At 46.2% G+C, this 26,372-nt stretch overlaps 1 protein-coding gene across 6 annotated transcripts in view; it reads right to left on the minus strand.

The window, feature by feature from the left end:
- The window catches only part of Dgkg (diacylglycerol kinase gamma), a 200,951-nt gene that overhangs the window by 50,408 nt on the left and 124,171 nt on the right, over positions 1–26,372 (minus strand). For all 6 annotated transcript variants that reach the window (XM_036203478.1, XM_036203477.1, XM_036203475.1 and 3 more), the window contains one exon: positions 2,585–2,675. In XM_036203478.1, coding sequence (XP_036059371.1) covers positions 2,585–2,675 — 91 coding nt within the window. The remainder of the gene's footprint in view (positions 1–2,584; positions 2,676–26,372) is intronic.

The following is a 26,372-nucleotide window of genomic DNA, read 5'->3' on the forward strand; positions in this document are numbered from 1 at the left end:
CACCCACACCCATACATACATCCAAACATGCATCAGAACACACATTACACCTATGCACACATATGCACCTACATACACATGCATACAAGTGTATTCATACACAAACATATACTGTACACATACACACATGCACACGTGTACACACATATATGCACACATATTTGTACACATACACATGTACATGTGCACACAAGCAGACACGTATGCACATGTATACATGTACACACACACACACACACACACACACACAGCAGGAAGGAGGGAGACTCTACACTGAGGCTAGAGGATTTGCTGAGTTTTAACCCTTGGTGGATAAATTTGTTTACTAGTTCCCAAGCTCAACTCACTCCAGAACACCTGGGACCTTCCCTTCCTAGCTCAGGCAAAGAACTCTTGGTCAAGTTAGTGGGTGCATCGGAGCCTTATTTAAGAAACACAATAGTGCTTGTCTCCCTGGCTTGTCTCGCTCAACTCTGACATGTGACAGCCAGCAGGTGATGCACCGACATCTCCTGCCCTTCTCACTTTCAGCCTTTCTCTCCACTCTTCTAACCCTCCCGGACTCAACTTGCATTTCCTGCAGTCCGATGACTCCCTGCTTGGGAAGCAATGACGGCAGTGGGCAGCAGTCTTCCCAGGTTGGCCGACCCGGAGCTGCTGAGCCCTGCCCTGTTGTCAACTGTGGCAGCCACCTGCTTACCAGCCTCTCTTACAGGTTCCTCCTGAGGCTTCTGGGCCTCCTGACACCTGTCACTCACCTGCTCTCCCCAAGCCTCTCAGAGCTTCCTCTGGATCATACCACCTGGGACCATCCACTACTGTCCTCTGAATGCAGAAACGGTGCCTGTCCCAAGCCACGGCCAACCCACAGGCACACAGCATCCTAGCCCCCGGCTCCCAAAGCTTACTCTCATAAATAAATGCCAGAAAGAGTTATGAAGAGATAAAGAAAACAGGAAGTGCTTCTGAAAGCTCTCAGCAATCCCCAGCCTGGCAGCCCACTCCCTCCTGAGGTACCACTGTTGGCCACCAGGCCACCAATTCCCTGTGTGGTTGAGGAAGTGTTGCTGCATCCTGGACCCCAAGGGGACCGTCAAGCATGGCCAGGCTGGAGCCAGTGGGGCAGTCCAAAGAGGCAGGGGAGCTGAGCCGCTGTATTCTGGGCACAGTGTCAAGGCCAGCTGCAGGAGAACAAGGACTCGCTGTGTGTCTGCAGCTGGCCGCGGTTAGGCCGGGCCGTCCCTCACTAGCGGTATATTTAAAGAGACCCCAACAGAGTGTGGTGCCAAGAGGAAGAATGCACACAGATCTGTTTGCCACACTCAGCTCCTTCAGCTACAGCTCCCAGGCAGCGTATTTATGTACAAATGAGGCGGGCTGGCTGTTCAGCTTCTCCCAGGTGTAGGTGCCCTCAGCCATTTATCACTTGGAGACCCAGGCTCTTGGCCTTTGGACCTCTGGGCCCTGTGGCCAAACTGGCAGGAAGGTGCCTCCCACCACGGTGTCAGTAACCCAGCAACCACAAAGGAGAAGCCTGCAGATGAGTCAAGTAGAGCCTTATGGAGCCTCTGGCTGTGTGTTTTGTTTGTGAACACTCCCCCGTGAGCAGGGGCACAGCCTCCCTCCCAGCAGGGAGTGGCAGGGCCTTCCCACTCTGCCACAGGCTTCATTCTCCTGTCAGAGGGATGGCCAGGCCTCAACGGTGGCTCATTGCTCACAGCAGCTTCTAGACCCGATATTTTGTTTTTGTTCAGGAATTGGGGGAATGACAGGCGATTTCCTCACCTGCCTGAATATGTTTTTTCTCAAGTGCAAAGCAGACCGTGGGCCTGAGTTCCACGAGAATGAGGAATTGTTACCAAAGAGTCCATGGGCAGAGGCCCAGCTAGTGAAGACAGCATGTGTGTATAGAAATTTGGTCTCTAGCAGGCCAGAGCCATGCTGCCAGCAGGCAATGAGAAGACTTCAGGAGAGCAGCGCTGCAAAAGTGGGGCAGGAAGCAGGCTCATCAGCCAGGTGAGGGGTGCCAACAGGAAAACCATCTGAGGCAGGCTGCTACAAGCGCTGGAAGTCCTCAGGAAAACACCGCACATGGATGACGGGATGAGCTGCATGACTGTGGGGCCCAGTTCAAACTGAAAACGCACGGCTCTTTGTTTAAAAAAAAAAAAAAAAATTATTCAGAATTTCAAGATGGTGACAGAAGAGCCCTCCAGATCCCAGGGAGCTTTGTACAGGCTACATGCCCACAAGACTGGTCCTGGGCACCTGTGAGTCAGCTCTTCGAGGCAGGAGAGATAGAAGATGCTCTGATCAACTCTCAGCCCACGGGCACCACCCTTGCTGTGCCACGGCACAGTAACCTGGGCAGCAGCCTTCCTCCCTTGCTCATTTGGTGGTAACTGTCTCTTTAAGTAGGAAAGCATGGACGAGGGTCAGAGTGACTATGGCTGTGAGGATCCCAGAGCCCCCAAGATCCACTTGCACAGAGTAAAAAGGAACTCAGCAACAACTGGAGCCCTCTAAGTGAGGTGGTGTAGACATCTGGGGACAGGGTGGTCTACACGAAATAGGCTAGACTCACCTCCAGCTTTATGTGATCATGGAGTTTCTTGCAGGTGGCTGCAAAGGTCTCTGAGGTACCAAACTCAAAATACCATAGCTTGTTCTTCATCCTGGATCACGAAGCAGAGAGACATTTTCCAATCAGCATTCTCCACTTGAACTGGTCCTGAGAAACAGCTCTGCTCTTTGGCCCATGTGGCCCCCAACCCCCAAATTCCCCAATCTTATACTGCAACGCTGGCCAATCGGATTATCAAGGAATAGAAAATTTATCTACATGTTCTTGTCAGAAGCTTGAGAGAAAAATCTGCTCATGCCTTGGACATCATAGACTCTGGGTGAACTGCTAATTGTCCCCTGAGGTTCCTGGTTAGAGCAGGAAAGGCATGCTGTCCTCTGGAGCTGCATCGAGGAGCCTTGGAAAGTCAAGGTAGCCCCTCACTGTCCTTCATCAGAGCAGAGCTCCCTTCTGGGGATGGAAAGGTACAAAGAACAACAGCCTTTTGAGACTTGAGAGATGTGAAGGCTCAGGATGGACGAGGGAAGCTCTACATTAAGCCAGACCCAGTCCATGATGTGCTGTTTTCTGTTGTGGGGAAGCAGTGTGACAGGAATAAATACAGAGAAAGAGAAGGAACAAGGGTGGGTTGTTTGGGAGCAGTGGCCACTGTCTTCCCAGGTGTATTTGTAGGGGCTGAGCAGCCCTTCTTTAGAGAGGATCTGCTTGTAGGAGCTTGCCAATCTTGAGCTTTACAAATTTTCAACATTTTCTTTAGGGGATAGAGAGGAATAAAAGTCCATCATTTGGCCAGGCGGCAGTGGAGCCCACCTTTAATCCCAGCACTCAAGAGGCAAAGCCAGGTGGATCTCTGTGAGTTCGAAGCCAGCCTGGTCTACAGAGTGAGATCCAGGACAGGTACCAAAACTACACAGTGAAACCCTGTCTCGAAAAACTAAAGAAAAAAAAAAAAGCATCATTTGGGTGCTCAGGAATTGGAGGGCTTTCAGAGTCGTGGGGTCCCTGACACCCATAGTTTGCTCAGACAGTCTCATCAGGAAGTGTCCCTTTGGGTCTCCATCCCCCCAACCATCACCCCATTAACAGGGACTGGCTAAGAGAGGGGACACCTGCCTAGCTTTCAGGCAGACAGACTTTGCTAAGGAAGGATTAAACAAAATGACATTCTTCTTGGCGCTCAAGACAGAGGAAGCCTCCTCGACTGTTGCTAATCCTCAGCTCTGTGGAGGGAGGATGAGAGCTCTTGAGAGGAGGCAGGCTCTTGTTTCTTCCTGGGCATAGTGGCTGATTCATCAGCCCACCAGCCACACTTTCGGAGTTTCTCCAGCACTTCACCTAGAACTTGAACACAAGACTGAATTCTTCTGCCCTATGGAGATCGATTTCTAAGGTCTAGTTGGCTGGTCAGCAGCCTTTCTGACCCTTGATCTGTGTGAGAATAAATAAGTGACAGGTAGGGAAAAGTGTAGGTCACTGTACTTCATAAAAACCCTGAGATGTGTCAGGAGTACTTTAGGCCAGTGCCCATCGGCTGTGCCACTTCATGAGCTGTGTGAGTCACTGCTTTTTCAATCCTCGGGGTGGCACGTGAGGTCTGGAGCAGGCTGAGCCCTGGTTCCAGCAGGCGTTCTCACCTGTACCTGTACTGTGTCACGGAAGTATTTTCATTTGCTATGCATGCTACAATGGGAAAAACTTGAGGCCATAACAATGTCCTACATTACTGTCTCTCTGCCCAGAAACAAGTATACGCATCTCACTCAAGGATCTCGTTCAAATGAAGATTCTGGGTCAGTCATTCATGGTGGAGCCCCTGCCTCCCCGTTCTCTAACAAGCTGTTGACACGGCTGGCTGCAGAACTGGGGCTCTACCTCCATTTCTCAGGTGTCAGCATCCTTCAGAATTCCCTGGGGAGAACCGGTTGAGATGCTGTTGCCAGCATTTCATTTGTAGACTCTGACAGCTATGGAGCAGAGTCCAGGCGCATGGACTTTTATGGGTGTCCAGATGATCATTATGCTTATGGCCAGTGGACAGGGCCAGTGCTCCAGATGCTATGAAAACTGTTGACAAATATGGAACTACTTGAACTGAAGGAGAGGACTCCTCAGAGGAATGGAAGCACAGTACCTTTCAGCAGGCAGTGATGGCTAGAGACCAAGGGGAAAACACAGGTGGCTATAAACTCCAGGGTCCTGCATTCCTTCCCAGCAGTCCTAGCATCTCCGAGGCAGGAGACTCGCCCTGCAAGCCTGTTTTCAAGCATCACTGCTGGTCTGAATCATGACTTCTGAAAGTTATTGCCTGGAGATTTAGAGTTTTAATAAAAATTTCCGGAAGCTGGGGCTATTTTTGCCCCAAAGTGGCTCTTTTGATGATCTAATGAGGTTAAGAGGTCACGACTAGGTCAGTACTGTGGAATAATAGGACCGCCTGGATTACCCATCCATGGGTAGCTGTGTGACCTTTGGCAGGGTGCTTAATCCTTTTAAATCTCACTCTCCTCTTCTGTAAAACAGTGAAGGAAAGAGATCTACTTCTCAGGATGGTGGAGAAGATTGAATGAGATGTCGCTACTCACTCTAAGCTGTTGGTATTTCACAGTTATCAGCTGGTGTATTTGGATAACACAGGAAAGGAAAAACGACAGACCTGCCTGGCTGTATAGCTGTAGGCTTTATGTATTTACATGTTCTGGGAAGGAAAATACTCAGTCATATTTGGTGGATCATATGTTTTGACTTTGGTCTAAAAATTTGTTCCCCTCATATCTAATTTAATACATTTTTTTTTTAAAGGAGTCACAGACCACATCCTAATCTCTAGTTAGTTCTCTGGACTGGTCATGTGGTTGGTCAAAGATGTGTGATATGCTGACAAATATGCTTCTGAGAAGCTGAACTGCATGTTTGATATGAAACAAAATATTAACATGGGGTTGGAGCCATGGAGCAGTGGGTAAGGATGCTTGCCTCCAAGCCTGAGTTTGATCCCTGGGACCCACATGCTGTTCGTATACACACTCCATGGTGCATGTGCATCAATTTCTACAAATGAATAAACAATAAAAAAAAACCTAAGAAATATTAATGCAACACACATTCATTTTGTCCAGACTAGAGAGGGGCGCATGACATACAACAAAGAACAAAATACAGAATTTTATGAACCAGGCACCTTGTAAAGAGGACAAGGAAGTGGGCTGTGTAGAAATGGGCTAAGCCCTAGGGTGTCCTGAAGGAAAGACACCTAGTTTTTTTTGTTTTTTGTTTTTTGTTTTTTTGGTTTTTTTGGTTTTAAAGTGTCTTAAGTGATGGGCTCAGAAACAGTCAGGGCAAGTGTCTTTAGGGTAGGATGATGTTAAAGTTGGGTTCAGAAGAATGCAAGGGAGCAGAGAAGATAAAGGGCAAACACTCTAGGCAGAGGAGGAAGCCCAGGGGTCTCCATCTCATAAAGGAAAGAGACTTATTCAGCTGGAGGCCCAAGACCGGGGCACCGGCTCAGCTGAAAGCCTTGTGCTGTGCCATAGCATGGCTAGGAAGCAAAAAGGAGAAGCAGGAGGGTGTGGAGAGAGGAAGCAAAACCAGACAAAGGAAGCTGTGCTCACTCTAGAACAAGCTCTGGCTCTAGAACAAGCCCTCACAGAAATGCACTCATTCCTGAGTGAGCTACACCAATCCTCCATGATGGCAGGTCCCTTATGATCCAAGGGGCCCTTAAAGGCCCGCTTGCTTCTCAACCTTGCTAACTGGGGCCAAACCTCATTTAAACCATAACTCCAGGAAATGGGTCAGGGCAAGTGCCAAAGGGACTTGGAACTCAAGCAAGGGTGGGGTGGGCACTGGCTAGCCATAGCTGGAGGGGGAGGTTGGATATGCCAGTGTTTGGGTTTGATCGTGAAGCCTACGGGGAGTCATAGGCCATCCTTGGGTGGGAAGGAGGGCAGGGTGGTGACAGCAATGACCTGATCTCTTGCAGGGTTCTGGAGTGTGCATGGTTTATAAACGTGTTTGTACATGCGTGCCATGTTTGTTTGTGTGTGTGTGCAATATGCGTGGATGTCAGAAAGTGATGTCAGGAGTCTTCCTCCATTGTTCTCCACCTATGTCTTGGGCCTCTCACTGAATCTGGAGTTCACTATTTTGACCAGACTGGCCAGTAAGCTCCAGGCATCAGCCAGCCTCTGCCTCCCCTGTGTGGGTGCCCAGGATCTGAACTCGGGTCCTCATGCTTGCTCAAGAAGCACTGTAAAAACGCAGACTGGAGGCTTGGAGAGTAGTTTGGATGTGGTGTAGGAGTCCAGAAGATAATTTCCCAAGGCCTGGACAATGGCAGTAAAATGATGCCAAGATAGAATCAGAGGCTGGAAGAGGAGGGATTGGCAGGGCTGGTCCTGAAGAGTGAGAGGTAGCTAATGAGGCATTGAGCGTTAGGACAGCATGATGCATGCAGGCTGTTTGCCTGAGACCAGGGTGCAGGAGTTCACTTTCTGGGGGTAGTCTTCATTGTAACTAAAGGATTTGGATTGTGGCCCATGTATCCATCTGTTCATCCATCCAAATATACTGAAGATATATTGGCAGCTACTATGGGCCACACACCACATAAGGACCAGCTACATGTTCTCCTTACTGAACTTTTGTATTTTCAGTTCCATCACCAAGACTAACATTAGACCACTGGCCCATAGGACACTCTTGTGCTTCAGATCTTACAAAGTCCATCTGTCCTGTTAACGTGGGCAGTGTGGGGTTAGGAATGAATGTGTTCTATTCCCACAGCCCCTTGCTTTTGCAGTCTGCTGAACACTTTACTTTTTTCCATTTTTAATTTTGTCTGTATAAGTGTTCCGTCTGTATGTTAGTGCACTGTATGCATGCAGTGCCTGGGAAGTACAGAAAAGGGCTCGGGACCCCTTGGACCTGGAGTTGCAGATGACTATGAGATGCCTGCCATGTGGCCTCTGGTGACAGAGGTGACCTAGGTCTGCTACAAAAGCAGCTAGTGAGCCAGTGCTCTTAGCCCCCGAGGAATCTTTCTAGCCCCTCTTTTAAACATTTTTCATTTAAAATTGCTTTAATTCTTAGAAGAGTCTCAGAAAGCCGGTATTATGTATTCTACAAGAGGATTCCAGGTGGTGGTGGTGGTGGTGCACGCTTTTAATCCCAGCACTCAGGAGGCAGAGGTAGGTGGATCTCTGTGAGTTTGAGGCCAGCCTAGGCTACAGAGTGAGTTCCAGGAAAGGTGCAAAGCTGCACAGAGAGACCCTGTCTGGATCCTTCTCTTCCATGCCCTTTTCTCCTTTCTCTTAGCTTTCACAGCCTTTAGTAGGCAATGAGAGGGGCAATGGAGCCCATAGTTTGAGTCAGGAGACTCACTCCCTTCTCTCTGCCAACTAGAAAACATGGACCCTGTTGTTCCCTCTCTTTTGGAGACGCCTCCCAAGCCACATCACTCCTAGGTCCTATCAGAGGATTCTGCTGCTGAATGTGGCCCCAATCTGTCTGCCTCATTCTCTGTTGTATGGACCATAGCATTTGGGGGTTCAGAGACTGGAGCTCAAGCCTTGTTCTGTCACCTTCTTATTTGGACCATTATTTAAGTTCTTTGAATCCTCCCTCTACCGCAAAGTAGGAACATTATCTTCTCTCTACCCAATGAAGTTATGATGCTTCAGTGGCAAGTGTGAAGCTTTGGTCAGGGGTTCAGTGCATTCTCGGTGTTCAGTAAGTGCCGGGACACGGTTACTGGAACACTCATTCTGCTTTGGCTCCAGAGGTAAGGACAGGAGGTTTTTTTGTTTTTTTTCCTCCCCCAGGTGGTCAATATATTTTGAAGAAGAGAAAACTAACAATGTTTTAATGACTGCTGGAAAACATTTTCTGCATCTCTCTTCCTGAGTTTTTGTTGGCCACCGCTTTGCTCCTTCCCATAATCACCTTGCAGCTGGAGGTGACTAATCCTTAACCATGCCCTAGGGCTGATCTCCAGGTCCGTGAGGCTCCTAGTCTCAGGCTCTGATCTCCCCAGGTGGACCCGTTCTTGAAGCCTCAGGCCCTCCTTTGGGTTCCAGGAGGTTCTCAGGCAGGCGATGGACAGCGGCAGCGGGACATTGTTGATTTGGGTTCTAGTTGCCTCGATTCCCTTCGGTTTATAGGACAATAACATCAGTGACACCCGAGTTAGTTGAGTCTTTTCATTTGACAGATGAAGAAAAGGAGACTAATTAAAAACGTTCTTTTATGTTGTCAGCAATTCAGGGCTAGGATCCTGACAGCTATGAATTGGTTGTTTTCAAGAAGGGCCTACAGGCAAAAAACCAGCTAGCTGCTGCCCATCTCCACCGGCAGAGCAGCGTGTTCAGCTCCCTTAACCACCCCGAGCTCCTGGTGGCTCTTTTCTGAGAATCAAGGAAGTTTTTAGGGCAACAGGCCTTTGAAGACATCAAAAGTCAAAACATGAAAACGTTTCTTTGGGCTTAGAAGTCTACACAGAGAATGTTACAGTTATTTCTAGAAACAGAACCCTTGAACTGAAGGCTTCCCTTCTTGTGGTTTAGACTTTGATAACCAGGTTCCCTGAGTAGCTCGTGCCTGAAATAGCTCCTGGGGCCTTCTGTGTCGGTCAGCATTGGCTTGGGAGGCATGGTGGAACAGATGCTGCCCACAAGAGGGTGTTCTCTATTGGAAAACCTCTACCTAGCCAACAGTCCGTTTCTGTACGTTAATGACACATGTTCACAGAGTTTGTCTCAATGAAAAAAAGGAATGCATGATTTTGGATGAGGCGTTTTGAATGAATATTAGCATAGGCTAATATCTATTTGAATACTTGGTCCCTGGTTGGTGGAACTCTCTGGGAAGAATTGGGACGTGTGGCCTTGTTGGAGGAGGTATGTCACTGTGGGGAGATTGAAAGTTTCAAAGGCCCCGCCGCTTCCAGTTAGCTCCCTCTCTGCCTCCTACTTTTGGGTAAGAGTGTAAGCTCCCAGCTGCTGCTCCAGTGTCATGGCTGCCTCCCGCCTGCTACCATGCTCCCCACCATGATGGTCATGGACTCTAACCCTTTGGAACCATGAGCCCAAATTAAATGCTTTCCTTTATAAGTTGCCTTGGTCATGGCATCCAGTAACTAAGACATTGGGTTTCCTGAGTAGTTGTTGGCATTTCTGTTTGTTTGTTTGTTTGTTTGTTTGTTTTTGCTACTTCTACTAAAATAATAAACTAAGATCAGGTCATTAACATGAATGTCAACCTAGCAAATCAGAAACACAAAAAAGGCACAGGTAGCCACAGCTGAGTTATTTTTGAATGTTGGATGTCACAGTACAGAGATATTACCTGAGAACATTCCACATAGTTAAAATCCAAATACCTTTGGAAGTGTAGTTATGTTAACCCAAATTTGTGTAAAGAATTAGAAAAAACAAACAAACAAACAAACAAACCCACAAAAACAAAAGAAGAAGAGCCATGGCAGAAGGGTTTATGTCAGGGACCAGAACGTCAGTCCCCACAAACCCGTGACTGTCATCTCCCAGGTGCAGCAGAAGCCATCTGTGTCACTGGCATCCTCAGCTGCCCTTGACCATCAGAGGGCTCGTCACCACATCTAATCCACCCTGCATGCTGTCCCCTTTTCTTGCTGCTCACAGAATGGGGCACTCGGTGACCCTTGGTCACGGAGCTGTGAAAGGAATAATCTCTTCCAAGAGGCAGCAGTGGCCCTTTCTGTCCAAGGGAAATTGAACACCCAGAAATCAGGAAGGGGCTTTATAAATAGCTGGTTTTTTTCATGCCCTGAATGGGACTTTTGTGCCTGCTGTGCCTGCCAACAGATTTGTGTTGGCTCAGTGTATTTCAGCTTCAAGGAGCAAGGTATTCCCTGACTTTGGTCCATGCTTGGGACAGGATTGTGTTCATGGCACTCAGAAAGACATAGGATGATAAATGATGAGAGGTTTGGTGGCTGGAGACCAGGAGGGGTGGACAGACATGGAGGGAGGGCAAAAGGGGAGTGATCAAGAACCAAAAGGTCCACCAAAAATGATCAGTAATGGAGGAACTTGCTTAAGGTGCATGTTATTATGTAGGTGTGGAATCCTCCTAATGACCTATGATATCAAGACACTTCTTAAGTCTTACATGTGTGAAGTTTTATAGGTAAATATCACTGATGACAGTTTGCATTTAAATGGCCTTTGAGATTCTTTACTTCCAGCCAGTTCTAAGGACTCTCCAAAGTATAAAGAGATGAATTACTGTCAAAAGTTCTTCCTTTCATCTTTTTTCTCCTTCCCTCTCTCCCCCCTCCGTCCCTCTGTCCCTCCCTCCTTCTTTTCTAACTTCTTTTCTTTTTGAGACAGGGTATCACTATGTAGTCCTGGCTGGGCTGGAACTCAATATGAAGGCCAGGCTGGTCTCAGACTCACAGAGATCCCCTTGCCTCCCCAACTTGTGAGGTCTGGGATTAAAGATGACACTCCCTGCCCACTGTTGACATATCTTAATGTAGAAGAGTTATTCATACATTTAATCATAATAAAGACCATATAAGATAACTAGTGTGTTAAATCTTTTAAAAATATAGAATGAAAGGAAGCCATAAATTTGAAATACAGAAAGAAGGGGCATATGAGAGGATTGGAGGGAGGAAAGGGAAGAGGGTAAAATTAATGAAGAAAAGTAAATTATTAATAGAAGCATGGAATGGAATTATATCAATTATAGTGTTACTGCTTGGTATCAAGAGATACTGAATGAATGGCCAAAGAATGGGAAAATGAATTACAACTTAGGATTTCTTGATGACAAAGATCTTACTGAGGAGCATGCCCATGGAGGGTAGTGCAGATGGTCAGAAATTGTGTATTCTTTAATAGTGAAAGGGCACATGCAGAGCCAACACTCCTTACCCAGTCTGGATGGTGGTTCTAGTCTAAACACCCTGTTTATATTATTAGGGAACAGTCTCTGATGATACAGATGAAGACATAGAGCTGGGATGTAAATGCCAGCTCCTGACCTGGAATCCGTATTGCTTACCACTTTGCCCACCCTGGCTCCCACTATCGTGCCTCAGAGGCATATGAGAGAAACGGAATATACAGCCAAACTTGTAAGAGCACGTGACCATGACCGCTAGTCCCCAGTCATGGTTGTGGCTCAGGACCCAATCTCAAGGTGGCCTGACTGTGCTCGCTTGGGGTCCTGTGGTACTCATCAGAGTGGTCGGGACCTCTTTATTGGTCTTTGCTCTCTATACTTGGCCACAAGTACTAAGAGGCCAAACCCATAATCTTATGCTGGAGAATCTTCTTGCCTTTCAAGGCTAAGTCTGAACTCCGAAGGATTACAGCTTCCCAAGAGTGGTTTTCCTCCCGCAGGAGACAGCTTGTTTTTGTGGGCTAAGGACACATTCTCCTCTGATAGGCTCTCTCTGTCTGGCCTCTGACAACAACTTCTCCAGAGGGCATCCAATCATGATCAAGCCTCCCCAAGTCTGAAATAGTGAATTCCTCTAGTGTAGGACATAGGGCCCTGCAGAGACACAGCCCATGGAAAAGCTTCTTTAAGTAAAGAATTGTGCACGTAATTATAATTGCAGCACTCGGGAGGCTGAGGCAGGAGGATTGCTGTGTGTCTGAGGCCAGTCGGCAATGGTACTGCCTGACAACCAGAATTCAGTCTTTGGAACCCATTGAAAGGCAGAAAGATCCCAGGTGTGGTGCTGCACACCTCTCATCCCAGCACTCAGGAGGCAGAGGCAGGTGAATCTCTGAGTTCGAGGCCAGCCTGGTCTACTGAACAAGTTCCAGGACAGCCAGGGCTACATAAAGAAACCCTGTCTTGAAAAACCAAAAAAATATTTTAAGAAATACATAAAAGAAAGCTTCTTTGAGACCCAGCATGCTCAGGACACTGCCTCTCTGAAGTCCTGACAGCCCGCTCAGACGCCCGCCATGGTGATGGACACCGCCACTACTTTCACTTATGGGGAACCTTAGACAGACCTCTGGGAGGCAGCCAAGGTGGGTGTCCTGTCCCGAGAGTCTGAGTTCTGAGGTGTCAACATCTGTGCTTGCCACTGGAAAACAGCTCCTCTTTCTACCTTCTAAAAACAAACAGAACAGTGACGGGAAACAAGACTCTCTTACAGAATGTGCCCGCTTCTCAGCAGTCTGTTTCCCCTTCTGGCCCACTGGCTAAAGAGTTCGTCAGTGAACACAGTCAGATACTGGGACAGAAAGGAACCCTAGCTGGGAGGGAAAGGTGACGTAGGAATGTGTACGCCTAAGGTTCTGCACCTAGCTGTGCTCTCCAGCACTGACCCATTCATCAGCCCTTGAAGCCCAAACCTGAAGGTCACTGAGGACAATTAAGACATGTAGGTGAGGATAGCTTATTGGAACTTAAGTCCTGAAGGCCAGAAAAGGCAGGCACTTGCCTAACACTGAGCCTCTCTGGCTGAAGAAGCCATTTCCTGGCTCCTGACCAACCAGGGCTATAACTAGAGCCGAGGCAAAGCTGAGACACAGGTCCACATTTCACTGTCCGATAGCTTGCTAGAAGGGCCCCCTCCGGACAAAGAGCAGAGCCCTGTCTCCTCCCCAGTTCAACTTGCCCCCAGCCATCGGGAACAATCTCGGTTCCCATTTATCACACATGTCCTGCATGCCTGAACCAAGATAGCTGCTCAACCCACTGAAGGGTCCCTCACTTGATTCTTACACACACCTTCTGTGGAGGTGTCGCTGCGGTATTTTGTAAGGGGGTCTGACACTGTTCCTTGGGAGATGTAGAGCTGATAGATGATGTCATGGAGTCAGAATGTGGGCCGGGTATGGCAGCTCCCTCATCCCCTGCCCTCCAGTCTTGCTGAACATGATTCTGATAGGTCAGGTTACAAAAGTCCCTTGGTTAAGCCACTTGTTTGTCATTCCCAGTGTATGTCACCCATAGAAACAGTGTTATGCTGAGACTAACCGGAAACTGTCATCTAGCTGGCCAGTTACCCCGAGCACAGTGTCTGGGTTTGGAGACAGGTTGGCTGAGCTGAAGGAACCTCTCTGGTTAGAAGCCAGAAAGGCTGAGTTTAAATTGTCCTTCAGACATCCACCTGTTCTGCGGCCTTGGACAAGCTTGTCACTTAATTTCTTCATCTTTGAGTTGGGAATGTATTACCTATCTTCCACGGGTGGCCGGGAAGATTGAGACTGTACATATGGTTACACTCCATATACACAGAGCCAAAGTCAACCCTGTTGCCGCATACAAAGTTCACAAGTGTTGTGTCACAACTCAGAATACACGTGGCACACCTCTCCTGATCAATTTGGATTGGGTATCTTTACTCTCCTCAACTTTCTGGGAAAGAAATAACAGAAACTTGGTTAACCTGGAGTCCCTGGCATTGACCCGGGAACCCAGGCTGGAGATGTTGGCGAGAAAGTGACAGCTAGCGGAAGCAACAAGGGAGGGTGAAGCCATGCTTTGGCATGTGGAGTATTTCTTTCTTTCGCTGACCCAGAACACCAGGTGGGTCATTCAGCCTCCAGCTAAGTTTCCTGAGCCATCATGGTCAGATGCCTCCTGGTTCCATACAGTCCAAGAAAAGCAGTTTTTTTTCCTCTACCCCTCGAGTTATGAAATTATCCTCAAGACAAGTAGAAAATTCACCATATGGGAAGATGCTCAAACAAATACCCCCTCCCTTCCTCTATTCCATCTCCTTTCTGTGTCAGTTAAAAAAAAAAAAAGTAAATAGAAAAGCACCAGCCAGCACCTTGAATGCCTGGGAAGCCTGTACTAGGTCCTGAGGGCAGAACCCCTGTCATGGCATCCTTTTGAGATCTCAACCATATGCTCTCTGCCTTGCTTCCACTCTGACGTTTGGGGCTTCTTATGCCTCAGTGTGTGTTCCTAACACCCGTTCCAGAGTGACTGGGGATTGCATGAGCTTGCCCTCTCTTGTCACTAGGTAGCACTGTTCCCTGGCACCGTGCTGTACCCCCCATGCCCACCCCATACTGCAAGGACTTCTCCAGTTTGCTCCTCTCACTGGCAGCTCGTAGACCTGTCTCAGCTGTAGGTCTCCACACTCTGCCCCGTCAGTTCCCTGGGTAAACTGCTGGGCACTGCCTCCGCCGTGCTTCTGATTTCTAGCTCACACCTGCTGTCCTTGATGGGATGTTGTTTTTGAATTTCATTTCAGTGCTCTATACTTTATCCTCCTTAAATCTCTGAAGCTCCTCCTGCGTGGTCTTCTGGTCCCTGGTCATAAACGTTCCTCTTAGATTAGGGGATAAACTCCTGATTCTTGCCAGGGCCTCTCACCCCAGGGTCAGAATCCATGGTTCAGAGGAACAGTCATCTTCAGTCTGGGTACAGAGGAAGGGGCCACCTCACCTAAAATACTTCCTTCTGCTTTTGCATATTTTCAGTAGGTTGAGCCCATATTAAAGGCTCTCAAAGTTTGCACAAAAAAGAAATATTCCTCTTAGATTTTTCTAAGTATATTGAGTCACTAAATCACCCCCTCATCCCCCGCCCGCCATCTTCTGGCTAATTTCATTGTAATTAGCTGTAATTTCCTGCAGTTTACATTGGCCAGTACCACTTACTGTTGAGGAGGTAGCCGAGGGAGCTCATTGTGGGTCTAAGATCATGATGACTTTGTTAGCTGTCCTGCCCTTCACTTTTGGGGAATCCCACATCTATCCTCCTTGCTAGAGCCTCACACTCTTACTTTTTACCCCACCTCCCACCAAACAGGAACTGCACATTTTCTTTCTTGCTCCACTTGGTGTGCATTTCTGTATCAGACTTTAACTTTAGGTTTGCCAACTATCAGGGTCCTTTTCTTTTTGGATTGTGTCTTTCATGGTATCTTGGAACATTTTGTCATTGCAAACATACTAATTTCTCCAATGTTCATTCTCTGTTGCTATGAGTCTCATTTATATCAACAGCATCAATAATTGATAGACCAAGTCAAGCAAGAAAAATAAACCATTGGTTCCCATCACAGCTTGACATTATGATTCCTGGGTATCAACATGACAGCTTGGAGGCAGGATCTTACAGGCCAGCGGTGTACTTGCACAGTGGTTTCAAAATTAGAAAACTATACATACATACATATATACACACATAACACACAAATACACGTTCACATACACGCACACTGGAGCCCCTCCCCTTTTTTTTTCAGAAATCAGCACTAGGTTGCTCTTCTGACAGTGACTGGCTGAAGCCAGGTACAGTTTGCTCACTCTATATCTTCTCTTGTGTTCTGCAGATTGCTGGAATCCCCACCACTCCTCACACCCACTTGCCCATCTCACATAGGCCTCTGCAATTTCCTTCTAGAAACCTCAGAAGCAGCCTCAAAGGAAGGCCTCTTCTATGTGTTCCCAATCTGGTCCCTCTCATCCAAGGGGCTGGTATATTTGGTCGTGAGTCCTCATACATGTCTCTTTGACTTCAAGGGCTCACTGGATGCACCAGGGTAAAGCTGGTGCTATTTGCAACAACTCTGTGTACTTAATTACCTTTTAGAATGGGAAAGTAGCCTTTGTTTATATCCATTTTTCTCCTGAGTTTTCCATTTTGATGAATGAACATTATTTAAGAATTTTACCACCAACCATCCAGTTTTGATGACCAAGGGACAAACCATTTGGTGAGCAGGTTATCCAGTTCTTCACATCCCTTTAAATTTACTGGCTTACTGTTGACCATCTCAACCTCCTGCCCACACAGTTAGATGAGGGAAAGAATATGATTGAGAGTCAAATCATGACCCAGGCCATCAATTCAGTTTGTTTTAGTTTTTACCCCAATCCTTGATTATTGGCACTGAGCATTGGCCATTCCTCTCGCCAGTTCAGAGACAAGGGGATTTGGAAAGGGAAGGCAAGAACCCTACTAACTGGAACACTACATGGACAGCATCAACAAAAGCTTCACTGAAATCAACAGTTTGAGATTTTAATTTATCCATGACCTTCTCATTACCTTGTGCCCTTTGGCAGCCCAAAGCTGGAGACTACCAACATACTCTCAGCACATTGAGTTCAAAGGCAATGTAAGGTACTTGGCTTGATTGGCACTTTAAAATGTTTTCCAAAAAGGCCCACTCTCAAGATTAAAGGAGTTCCCTATTGAACAGAATAGAAAATGTCTTGTTACTAGAGAGTGAGCTATTTCTCCTTAAGTGTGTGTTCAGTCCACACAAGTATCAGTGAAGGCATAAGGTCCTGACACTTTGGCAGTTGGAGGCTATGAAGTGCATTCTCGGGGTTAGGAGAGCCTTTCTTTTACTGAAGGGCCTTAGAAGCTCAGGAAATGCTTTCTTTGTAAAGAGTGAAGCGATGGGACACTCCCCCCAACACCAGAATTTAAACACTCCTACAGGCTTCAAAGCCAAGATCTAAGGACACTCTACAGAGTGCTAATGGAGGAGATGCTTGTGTCACAAAGGAGGCTGAAAGCGACACTCGTGTCCAAAGCTAAGGTTATTACAGATAGGAGCCGTAGCACAATACATTTTGGTTAGAATCCTACTGTCTCTGAAGAATCGGCAAGACATCAGCTCTAATGGCTTCCTTGCTAATTCCTCCAGTAAACAACAGTAAGCACTTCAAATGTATTTATCGACCTAGTGTAATTTCTCCATGTACCTTGGGAGATAGTTGTAATTTCTGTTTATACACCTGAACACTAAGAATCAGAGAAGTGAATCACTTTCCAATGACTCATGGGACAGAAGAGGCCAGGTGAGCGCCGAGACTCAGCTCCTTGCATGTTGAATCCAAGAGAATTCAGAGATTTGTGTCTCTATTTCACATAGGGGCCACATGGCCTGAGAGCAGAGTCAGAAAGCCGTTTCCTCAAGATTCCTTGAGAGACAGCTTATTTCACTGAAGACTGACTAATTTTTCCGATGGAAAGGAAGGAGCACCTGCTTCCAAAATTTCCTTCGGTCAGGTAGTAGGGGTGTTAAGAATTTTCTTTCAGAAACGTTTATTTACATTAGGAATGAAGCTAAATCACCTGACTCTTTCTCAAGAACACTACCCTTTCATTTTGTACTTCAATTTCTTTTTAACAAGATGAGCGCAACTGTGAAAATAGTTTAAAGAAGTAATTTCAGATAAATGCACTAATCAAATAAATATAAAGATATAGGTTCTGTTACATGGCAGAAATCCTTTGAAATGAATGATAATTCTCCAAAGTTCTAGCTAGTCAGGTAAAACAGAGGGCTAATGAATCCTGACATTCTTTTCTTCTCCAGAGCTAAACACACACACACACACACACACACACACACACACACACACACACACACACCCACCATTTAAAAGCCACCTAAGTTGATTTCTGCAAGTAAAACTCTGAAATTATGCTAGTGAGGAAGAATGATGTGTGGGTCTCGCCCCCAATATGAGCCTCTACTTCCATGGCCAATCAGTAAGTTTAAGGGTCAAGGTAGGAGAGAAATCCTATGTTTGGTTTCCATGTTTTCCCAGCCGTGGTAACTATCAACTCCCCCAGATTAGCAGAGTTGGGTGTTCTCATCTCTCTCTCCATTTGTGTCTGATGTCAATCTTACACTACTTTGACACCTGAGCCAGGCTCAATGCTTATCAGTCACAATGTTTCTAGAAGCTTTGAATTTCAAAATATATTTTTATTTTTTCTTCAAGTATATATATATATATATATGTGTGTGTGTGTGTGTGTGTGTGTGTGTGTGTGTATGTATTTTGATCTTATCTCCTCCAGTCTCCTCTTCCAACTTCTCCCAGATATTTATTCCATATCCCCCTCCAAAGTTCACCTCCACCTCTCCATCTGCTACCACTCACTGAGCCCAGTTAGTGCCATCTACACTAACTACAGGAGCTACAGGAGCCTTGCAAAGTTTGCTCTGTAAACCTTGGGAGTAAGTCATCACTCCGTTCCTTTTGTGACTGAGTACACTTTCAGTTCCTTCACCCGCCTTGTAGATAAAGTGCCAATGCCTGTACAGACACCAAGCTCCTGGGGGCTGCCTCACACCTGAGGTCCTTCTCCTGTGTAGTGTCTTGCTTTTATTTTATTTTATTTTATTTTATTTATTTATTTATTTATTTATTTATTTATTTATTTATTTATTTATTTAGGTTTTTTGAGACAGGATTTCTCTGTAGCTTTAGAGCCTATCCTGGACTATCTCGGTAGACTAGGCTGGCCTCAAACTCAGAGATCCACCTGCCTCTGCCTCCCGAGTGCTGGGATTACAGGCGTGCACCACCACCACCTGGTGCCTTTACTTTTGCACCCAGGATATTCTCACACCTGCTATTTGCCCGGCCTGTTCCCTTCCTCCTACCTCACTCACTTGATGCCATCTCTTCTTGCTGAAGTCTCCTTTCTAACGCTCCCTCCTGACCTTCTTTTTGAAGCCTAGCCCCACTTTTGAAGCTAGTTGCTTCTGTCACCCCAATGTTCCTGACTCTGTTAAAACAAAGTTCATCATGATGCTGGTAATTGTCTTTCTTGAGTGTGAGGGTTTTGGAGAGGGTTAGTGATGAGGTTCACACTGGATAAATGGTATATTGAAGTCCTAACTCTCCTCATGATGAATGAGACCTTATTTGGAAACAGGATCTGGGGGATGAGAAGACGAGGCCGTCTGAGTTGTTAAGGTGGGTCCAATTCAATGACTAGTGACGTTAGAAGAAGCGGGATATTTGGACAGAGCTAGAGGCACACAGAAAGTGTGTCATGTGCCAATCAAGAAGACTGGAAGGATAAGCCAGGGGCTGCCAAGGAGTTCTGGCAACTAGCAGAAGGAGAGAGTCAGATGCATCCTCTTTAAGCCTAGGGGAGAAACTAACTTTGGTGATACCTCGATCTCAGATTTCAGAGAGTAAATCCCTGGTATTTCAAGTCACCTACAGGTGACAGTTTTCACAGCAGCCCTAGGACACAAGATGTAGATGGTCTTTCCATGTGCATGCAGACCGAAGGGGTCTAGCAAGAGGAGGATTTAGTAGTCCATCCTTCCTACCCTAGAATATTAGCTATCACAAAATACTAATGGGCACCCAATGCATTTTGGCTGAGTAGGAACATGCTGCCTTTCCAGTGTAAGTTCAGTGGATCCCAAATAAGGTGAGACCATTCTGAGCTAAAAATGACTAAATGAGTTGGTGCAATGAGCAATTTCGTCCCTAGATAATAAACTATATACATTAAAGAGGACAATGAACGTGAGAGAAAATATGTCAAAAGCTTTCTAGATAGATTCTAAGAGAAAATCAAGTACAAATATGGGGGCCAGGGCTGGAGCTGGTCAGGGAGAGAATGCTTGGGACACTAGGGTAGTCCTTTGAAACAGCAGGTGATGGTTAGGTCACAAGAGGAGATGTCATACTAGCTGAGGAGAAGAGGATGAGGGCAGGTGTACCAGGAAGGTGAGAGACAGAGTGTGTGACAACAAGGATGTGGCGCTGATGCTTGGGGAGAAAGATTTTGGTGTAAAGAGCAAGAGAGCTGAAGGTCCTATGAAATGGAACTGGGCTCTGGCAGGAGACTCTTGGTGCGGTGACGCCAGATAACAACCTCATGTCAAGGAGACAAGTGGGCAGCTTTAGGGTGGGACTGAGAGGGAGAGCAGCAGGATGGCTCAAAAGGACAACTTAGTGCCACAGGGAGTTAAGCAGGACAAGATGGGAGCAGTCTTGGCCATGACACGCTAGACAGTCCCAATGTGTCGGGAGGGACTCTCCTGGGGTGCGGCTTGATGGGGCAGTGAACATACCCCCGGGCTGAGAAGAGAAGGATGTGTTTATCATTTCCAGATGAATCAAGAACTCTGCTTTTGGGAATGCTTGCCAGAGATTCCACAGCTTTTCTCAGTTTCTCATTTCAGGCTTTAGTGTGGCTCTAGACCAAAAGTTTTGTCTTCCTACCCCAAATAGCAAGCCCTCCTTCTGCCCTCCTCATTGTCTCTTGAGCTGAGATGAAGAGTTGCCTGTTGTGACCCCTTTCCTTGAAGCTTATTCTCAATGCACCCATTGGTTCTCTCTAGAGAAATGAGTGTGCTTTGTTGTGGTCTTCATACAGTCCTTTAGTGGGCTCTGGGGCTTCTCTATGTTCTGTTTTGGCTGTTTCTTTTCTTGGCTGGCCACACTGGCAAACTGGGTACAAACTGGGTACAAACTGGGTACATAGAAGAGTGTTCAGACATAGGAGGCTGTGAAGTCTGACAGGCATGGTTTTAATGATAACACCCTCACTCTACCCCTTGACCAGCAGGTCTTGGGAACCTTCCCCTATTCACTGTGATTTGACTAGTATGGTCACTAGTATGGTACTTCTTCTGACCTTCAGATTTCTCTGTAAAATGAGTTGACAACATTTGTCTCATGCTTGGACAACCATGTCAGTTAAGGCAATGTGTTCCAGAGTCCTCCACAGGTGATGACTACTACTGAGTCCAGCAGACCATCTTCTGAGCACTTACTACACACTCTCATGGTCACTCATACTAAAAAAGTTGACCACTGTGCGGTTTGGATAGCAACCCCTTACTGCCCCTGATGAATAAATAGAACGGGTCCTCCCGAGACACAGCAAAACCACAGAGGGCCTGGAACTCAGAGAACTAAGACCTTTTCCGCTTTTATTTATTCTTCACAGAAGAAGAGCTGCACAGCATGCCAGAGAATCACGTCAATTGCAAAGGGACTTGAATAATATCTCTAAAGCGCTCATATCGACTCAACAAAACAATTGTGATTTTCTTAATTGAAAAATATTAATCAAATCCCCACTTTGGATAAACTTACTCTGATCATCTGCTTTTCACAATTTTCCTTTCACAGCCTACAAGTGCTTCTGAGATAACATTTATTGCCACTGTAATAATGTAATGATGTTTTAAATCAGTATATACAGTGGGGTCTCAAGGAAATCAAGCTGCACAGGGAAAATGCTGAGAGGAAGTACATGTGGAGAGGATTGGATTTCCTGAGACAGGGATGGCATGATTTATTTTTCTACAGTGCGCTTGAACGGTTTGTCTAAAGAAAAATATTTAGAAAGTAGTTCATTCAGCTTTATAAAAACAGGTATCACCTGAGTTTCATGACATGCTGCAAGTGTGTCTGAGCTGTGGTTCTTTCCCTTTAGTGTTTGTTTGCTTTCCAAATGATTTGCACTAATAACACAAGGTACTATAGAAAACACCACGTGATATGTTACTGAAGTCTATGATGAAAAATAGGTTGACATTTTGTTGAAGGTTGTTTTAAATCAAGATAAAGCACGTGCAAATGTTTCCAGCCTGATGACTCACTGTGAGACCACCAGATACCTACCCATCCACCTCAGAGGATCACGGTTCTGAGTCAGCCCACATGACCTCTGTCTGCTACAGGGTCTGCCCTAGTCGTGAGAACAGTTCTAAAAAGAGCAGCTACAGTTGTTGTGCCAGACTCCACGGTAAGCTCTTTAGATACTCTTCTCTATTGAGATCTCAGATACTCCCCTAAGGTCACAGACGTGCAGTAGGCAGAATAATGCTGAAGATGTCAGTGCTCTAACCCCAGAACTGTGACTATGCTAGGTTCCATGGCAAAGAGGAATTGAGACTTCTGACTGGGATACAAGCTGCCGGTCTGTTGACCTTGCCGTGGGGGAGATTGGAACCTTTGAATGGTTCAGTGTGTCTCAGGGTCCTTGTAAGTGTGATGGAGGAGCTCAGGAAAGGTTACCAGAGGGATGTAGTTAGAAAAAGACCCCGTTGACCATGGCTGGCTTTAAAGATGGAAAGAAGCATAAAGCGTTTTATTTCCTTTACAAAGTACCCACAGGAGTAAGAATAAAAATAGAAAACACCATAACCAACTTCATGTGGGGCTTTTCCAGATTCTAAATATTTGAAAACAACATTTTACATATCAGGGAAAACAGGAGCAGACTGTTTGGCCTGCTGAGTACCTCTCTTGAGGTACTGAATATTGGGGAGGAGGCAAAGGCCAATTCAGGGCACTGGATTCTAATTGCCAGGAATTCGAATTCATGTTTGCTGCTGTTAAAGCCAAACATGTAGACTGCAATTTGGGGATATTTACAGGGTTCCTGAAAGAATGGCAGAATGGTTTCATTTTTAGATAAAGGAGCATATGATGTGAGTGGTGTAAATGCTGGGCATGCCGCAGGCGATCCTTACGCTTTCAGAATTGTGTGCTCGGAATGTGCTAGTCTGTGTTGTGCTCCCACCTACCACTTCAGTGCTCAGCTAAGGTTGGGGAGTGGGGGAAGTGACAGGTGGGAGTGAGGAGAATGAGCAGCATCATCATCATCGATGAGCATCTGACAGCCCGGGCCACCTGCCTCTCCACCAGCTGTGTTCTTCGTGGCCTCAGCTGGCGAGCACTAAGCATTCCAGGATCACCTGGCATCTGTCCTGCACCCTCCCCTCCCCCTCCCCTCCCCTGCTCCTCCCCCTGCCATGTCGGCTTGGAGTCCTCTTGACTCCCTACCTTAACCCAGCCTTCAGCTTTGGGCCTCGGAACGTCTGGTACTCAGACCCCAAACTCTGCCTCATAGTGCCTCATGGAGGGAATTTTTCTCCACAGCTCTAATCCAGGAGAGCTCAATCCAACTCAACCCAATCCTGCTGAATTAATACTGTCTTCCCAGTGGTCAGATTTTATACAATTTTCAGTTTCCCCAGTTTCTCAGTTTGAGGATACTGTCTATATAACAAAGATCGCACGAGAAGTGCACCTCACTTGGTACTCCATCAAAGATACTCATTTGTTGTCAGTACTTATGGGTGACTTATGACAATGCTTAGTCCTCAGGCTTACCGACTAATGACGTTCAACAGCAAATATTGTTGAACTCGAACTATGCACCACAGACGTACTTCACCACTGCTTCTAGCAACCTTGCGACTTTCAAGGGAGGAAGCAAAGGATTAAAGAGATTAACTTTCTTGCCCAAGGTCACACAGCCGGTAAGCAGCAGAGCCAGATTCTGATGCCAGCTTGGGCTAAGCCCTGTTGCCTCCTTCTATAAATATCTACCAGGCTCTTCGTTCTTTGCAATATATATTCTAACCTTTGAAAGACTCAAGCTACATTAAGGTTTCCGGGGAACCCCTCGTCAGCTCCCTGGTCCTGGCTCCAGAGAAGCCGATGCTCCAGAGCCTGCTATCTCCCTGAGGGCTTTTAGGAAAGGTGGTCAGCCACTGGCAGCACTGATTCGAACCCTTTGAAGGGCCTGACAGGAAATAACTCTCGCTGCTCTAGTCTCAGTTGCTGAGGGACATGCTCAAGTGGATGACACTCAACAGGTTATTATATGACACATTCCTCCTATGCTCAGAGTTCCCAAGCACGAAGAAAAACAGACTCTCTCCGGATGCTCACTGACAGCACATTGGGTGTCTTTAAGGAATAGATTTCAGATACACAAAACTTCATAGATACAGTCTGGAAAATTTGCGAGGACTGTGATTGGCTATCCAAAAGACCTGGGCAGGGTTCTTTTCTCATCTGTGAACACTGACCACCATCCCTTTAAAAAACTGAGAATTTCTCTCCTGAGTGCAAACCTCCTCTGCTCTTTTACTTCTTCTGCAGATTGTCTACTCTGTGATCTGGACCAATGTGCAGAATTTTAATGAATTCTTCTCTCTTGCCACGGCCCCTCATAGGTAGGCTAAGATCTGTGTAGTCATTCCAGGCCCTGCACTTAGGAGGGCTCTTGAATTAGTTTAATGCCTTCTCACAAACTTCTTAATAGTTTTTGAACAAGGGACTGCGTGTTTTAATTTTGCCCAGGGTCATACAAATCCCATGGCCAGTCTTGCTCCTTGCTGTGGACAGTGGACCAGGGAGAAGACTTAGATTATAGGAGACAAAAGGGGGTGACGTCCCTGCACTCCCTTCCTAAGCCAACAAGACTATTTTTTCCCCACAGAGACAATTCACAAAGGTGGGTAAGCACACAATGTCACCATCATCCTAGCCTTGGCTTCTTAGTCTCTAAAATGAGAACAAGAGCACTCCCCTTATATGTTATAATGAACACCGAGTGGGATCATGTGTAAAGCACCTAGAAGGCTTTGGAAACACTGGAACAGTGATCTGTACAAAGGAGGCCTTGAAGAGATGTTGGGGCTTGAACTCTGGAGTTTAGAGGTAGTTTAGAAATCAAGCTCACTGCTTAAAAGATCACCTATCACTTTCTCCCAGGCTGCTTCCTTATCACTTCCTTATCACACAGAATCACAATTCAAAAATGACAACACAGCCAGGTGTTGGTGGTGCACGCCTTTAATCCCAGCACTCTGGAGGCAGAGGCAGGCGGATCTCTGTGAGTTCGAGGCCAGCCTGGTCTACAGAGTGAGTTCCATGAAAGGTGCAAAGCTACACAGAGAAACCCTGTCTCAAAAAACAAAAACAAACAAACAAACAAACAAAAATGACAACACTTGTGTTGTAAGGTTGGGAGTTTTGAGAGTTAAATCATTTAATATATTATAAAATACTAGTTAACTACTTGGTATCTAACAGGAGCTCGAAATGAATCATAATTCTTTATTTTTGTTTTGAATTCCATACTCGAAACACAGTCTACTTATGAATAGACTTTGAGGAGTGACATTAAAGTGTTCTAATAAGCTGAGTCACTGCCTGTATTTCCAATGGCTTACTATACTATATTGTAAACAAATTTTGAGGATTATTTTCCCTTCTTTGCTAGACTATGAATATCTTTCCTTTTATTTTACAGAACCCTGGCTGTTCTGGAACTCATAGATCAGGCTGGCTTCAAACTCAGAGACCCCCATGTCTCTGTCTCCCGAATGTTGGGATTAAAGGTGTGTGCCTCCATGCCTGGCTAGGGTATGAATTTCTTAAAGTCAGTGACCATGTCTCACTTAGACCAGAACACTTTCTAACATATTAGAATTTGAGTAGAGCTAAAACTCTGTGTCCTTTATGCAGACAGTGTGACAATAATTTTCCTAACATTGCTAAATCAGGAACAAATAGTAAACACACCAATTACTAGGTGGTAGGAGGGGCCTAGCTTGACTGAGATAGCTCACACCACCACCTCCTTGGGTCTGGCTTGTGTTCCATTAACAAAGTTATCCCACTGGAGAGAACACTGGCTTCATAAAACTACCACCTTCCCTGGCAACAACTAGTATAGATAGATCACTGGGGGAAGAATTAAGAAACCTCATCAATTGAGTCATAATTTGATGTCTCTTAGGATTCACACACACACACCACACACCACCACCATACACCACAACACACACACACACACACACACACACACACACACACACACACACACACGAGTATTTTTGGTACAATTTCAAATTGTCTCGGACCCCCCCCCCCCGAAGCCTTTGGAGCCTTGTGTTAAGAATTACTGGAATAGCCCCCAAGCAGACTAGCAATGTGAAAGTTCAGGTTTCCTGGGCAAGTCCAACCCTGACTATCCCTCTGTTGTTGAAAACAAAACAAAACCAACAGACCAATTACAACTCCCTATATTTAGCCTCAAGGTTATCCCTGAGGGGCCAGTCTTAGGCATTAATGGGAAAGGCTTGCAGCCAAGCAGCAAGCACTCTTTGAAGAACTTAAGTTCAGCCCAGTAAAATGAAGCTTTGTTTGATAATATCGTTTACATTTTCAAATCCTGGGTATCAGGCTTTTTTCCTATCCCTTGTGGCCCTTCCTAAGTTTAGCTGCTGGTG

Source organism: Onychomys torridus, chromosome 12, assembly GCF_903995425.1.
Source record: "Onychomys torridus chromosome 12, mOncTor1.1, whole genome shotgun sequence".
Taxonomy (NCBI): domain Eukaryota; kingdom Metazoa; phylum Chordata; class Mammalia; order Rodentia; family Cricetidae; genus Onychomys; species Onychomys torridus.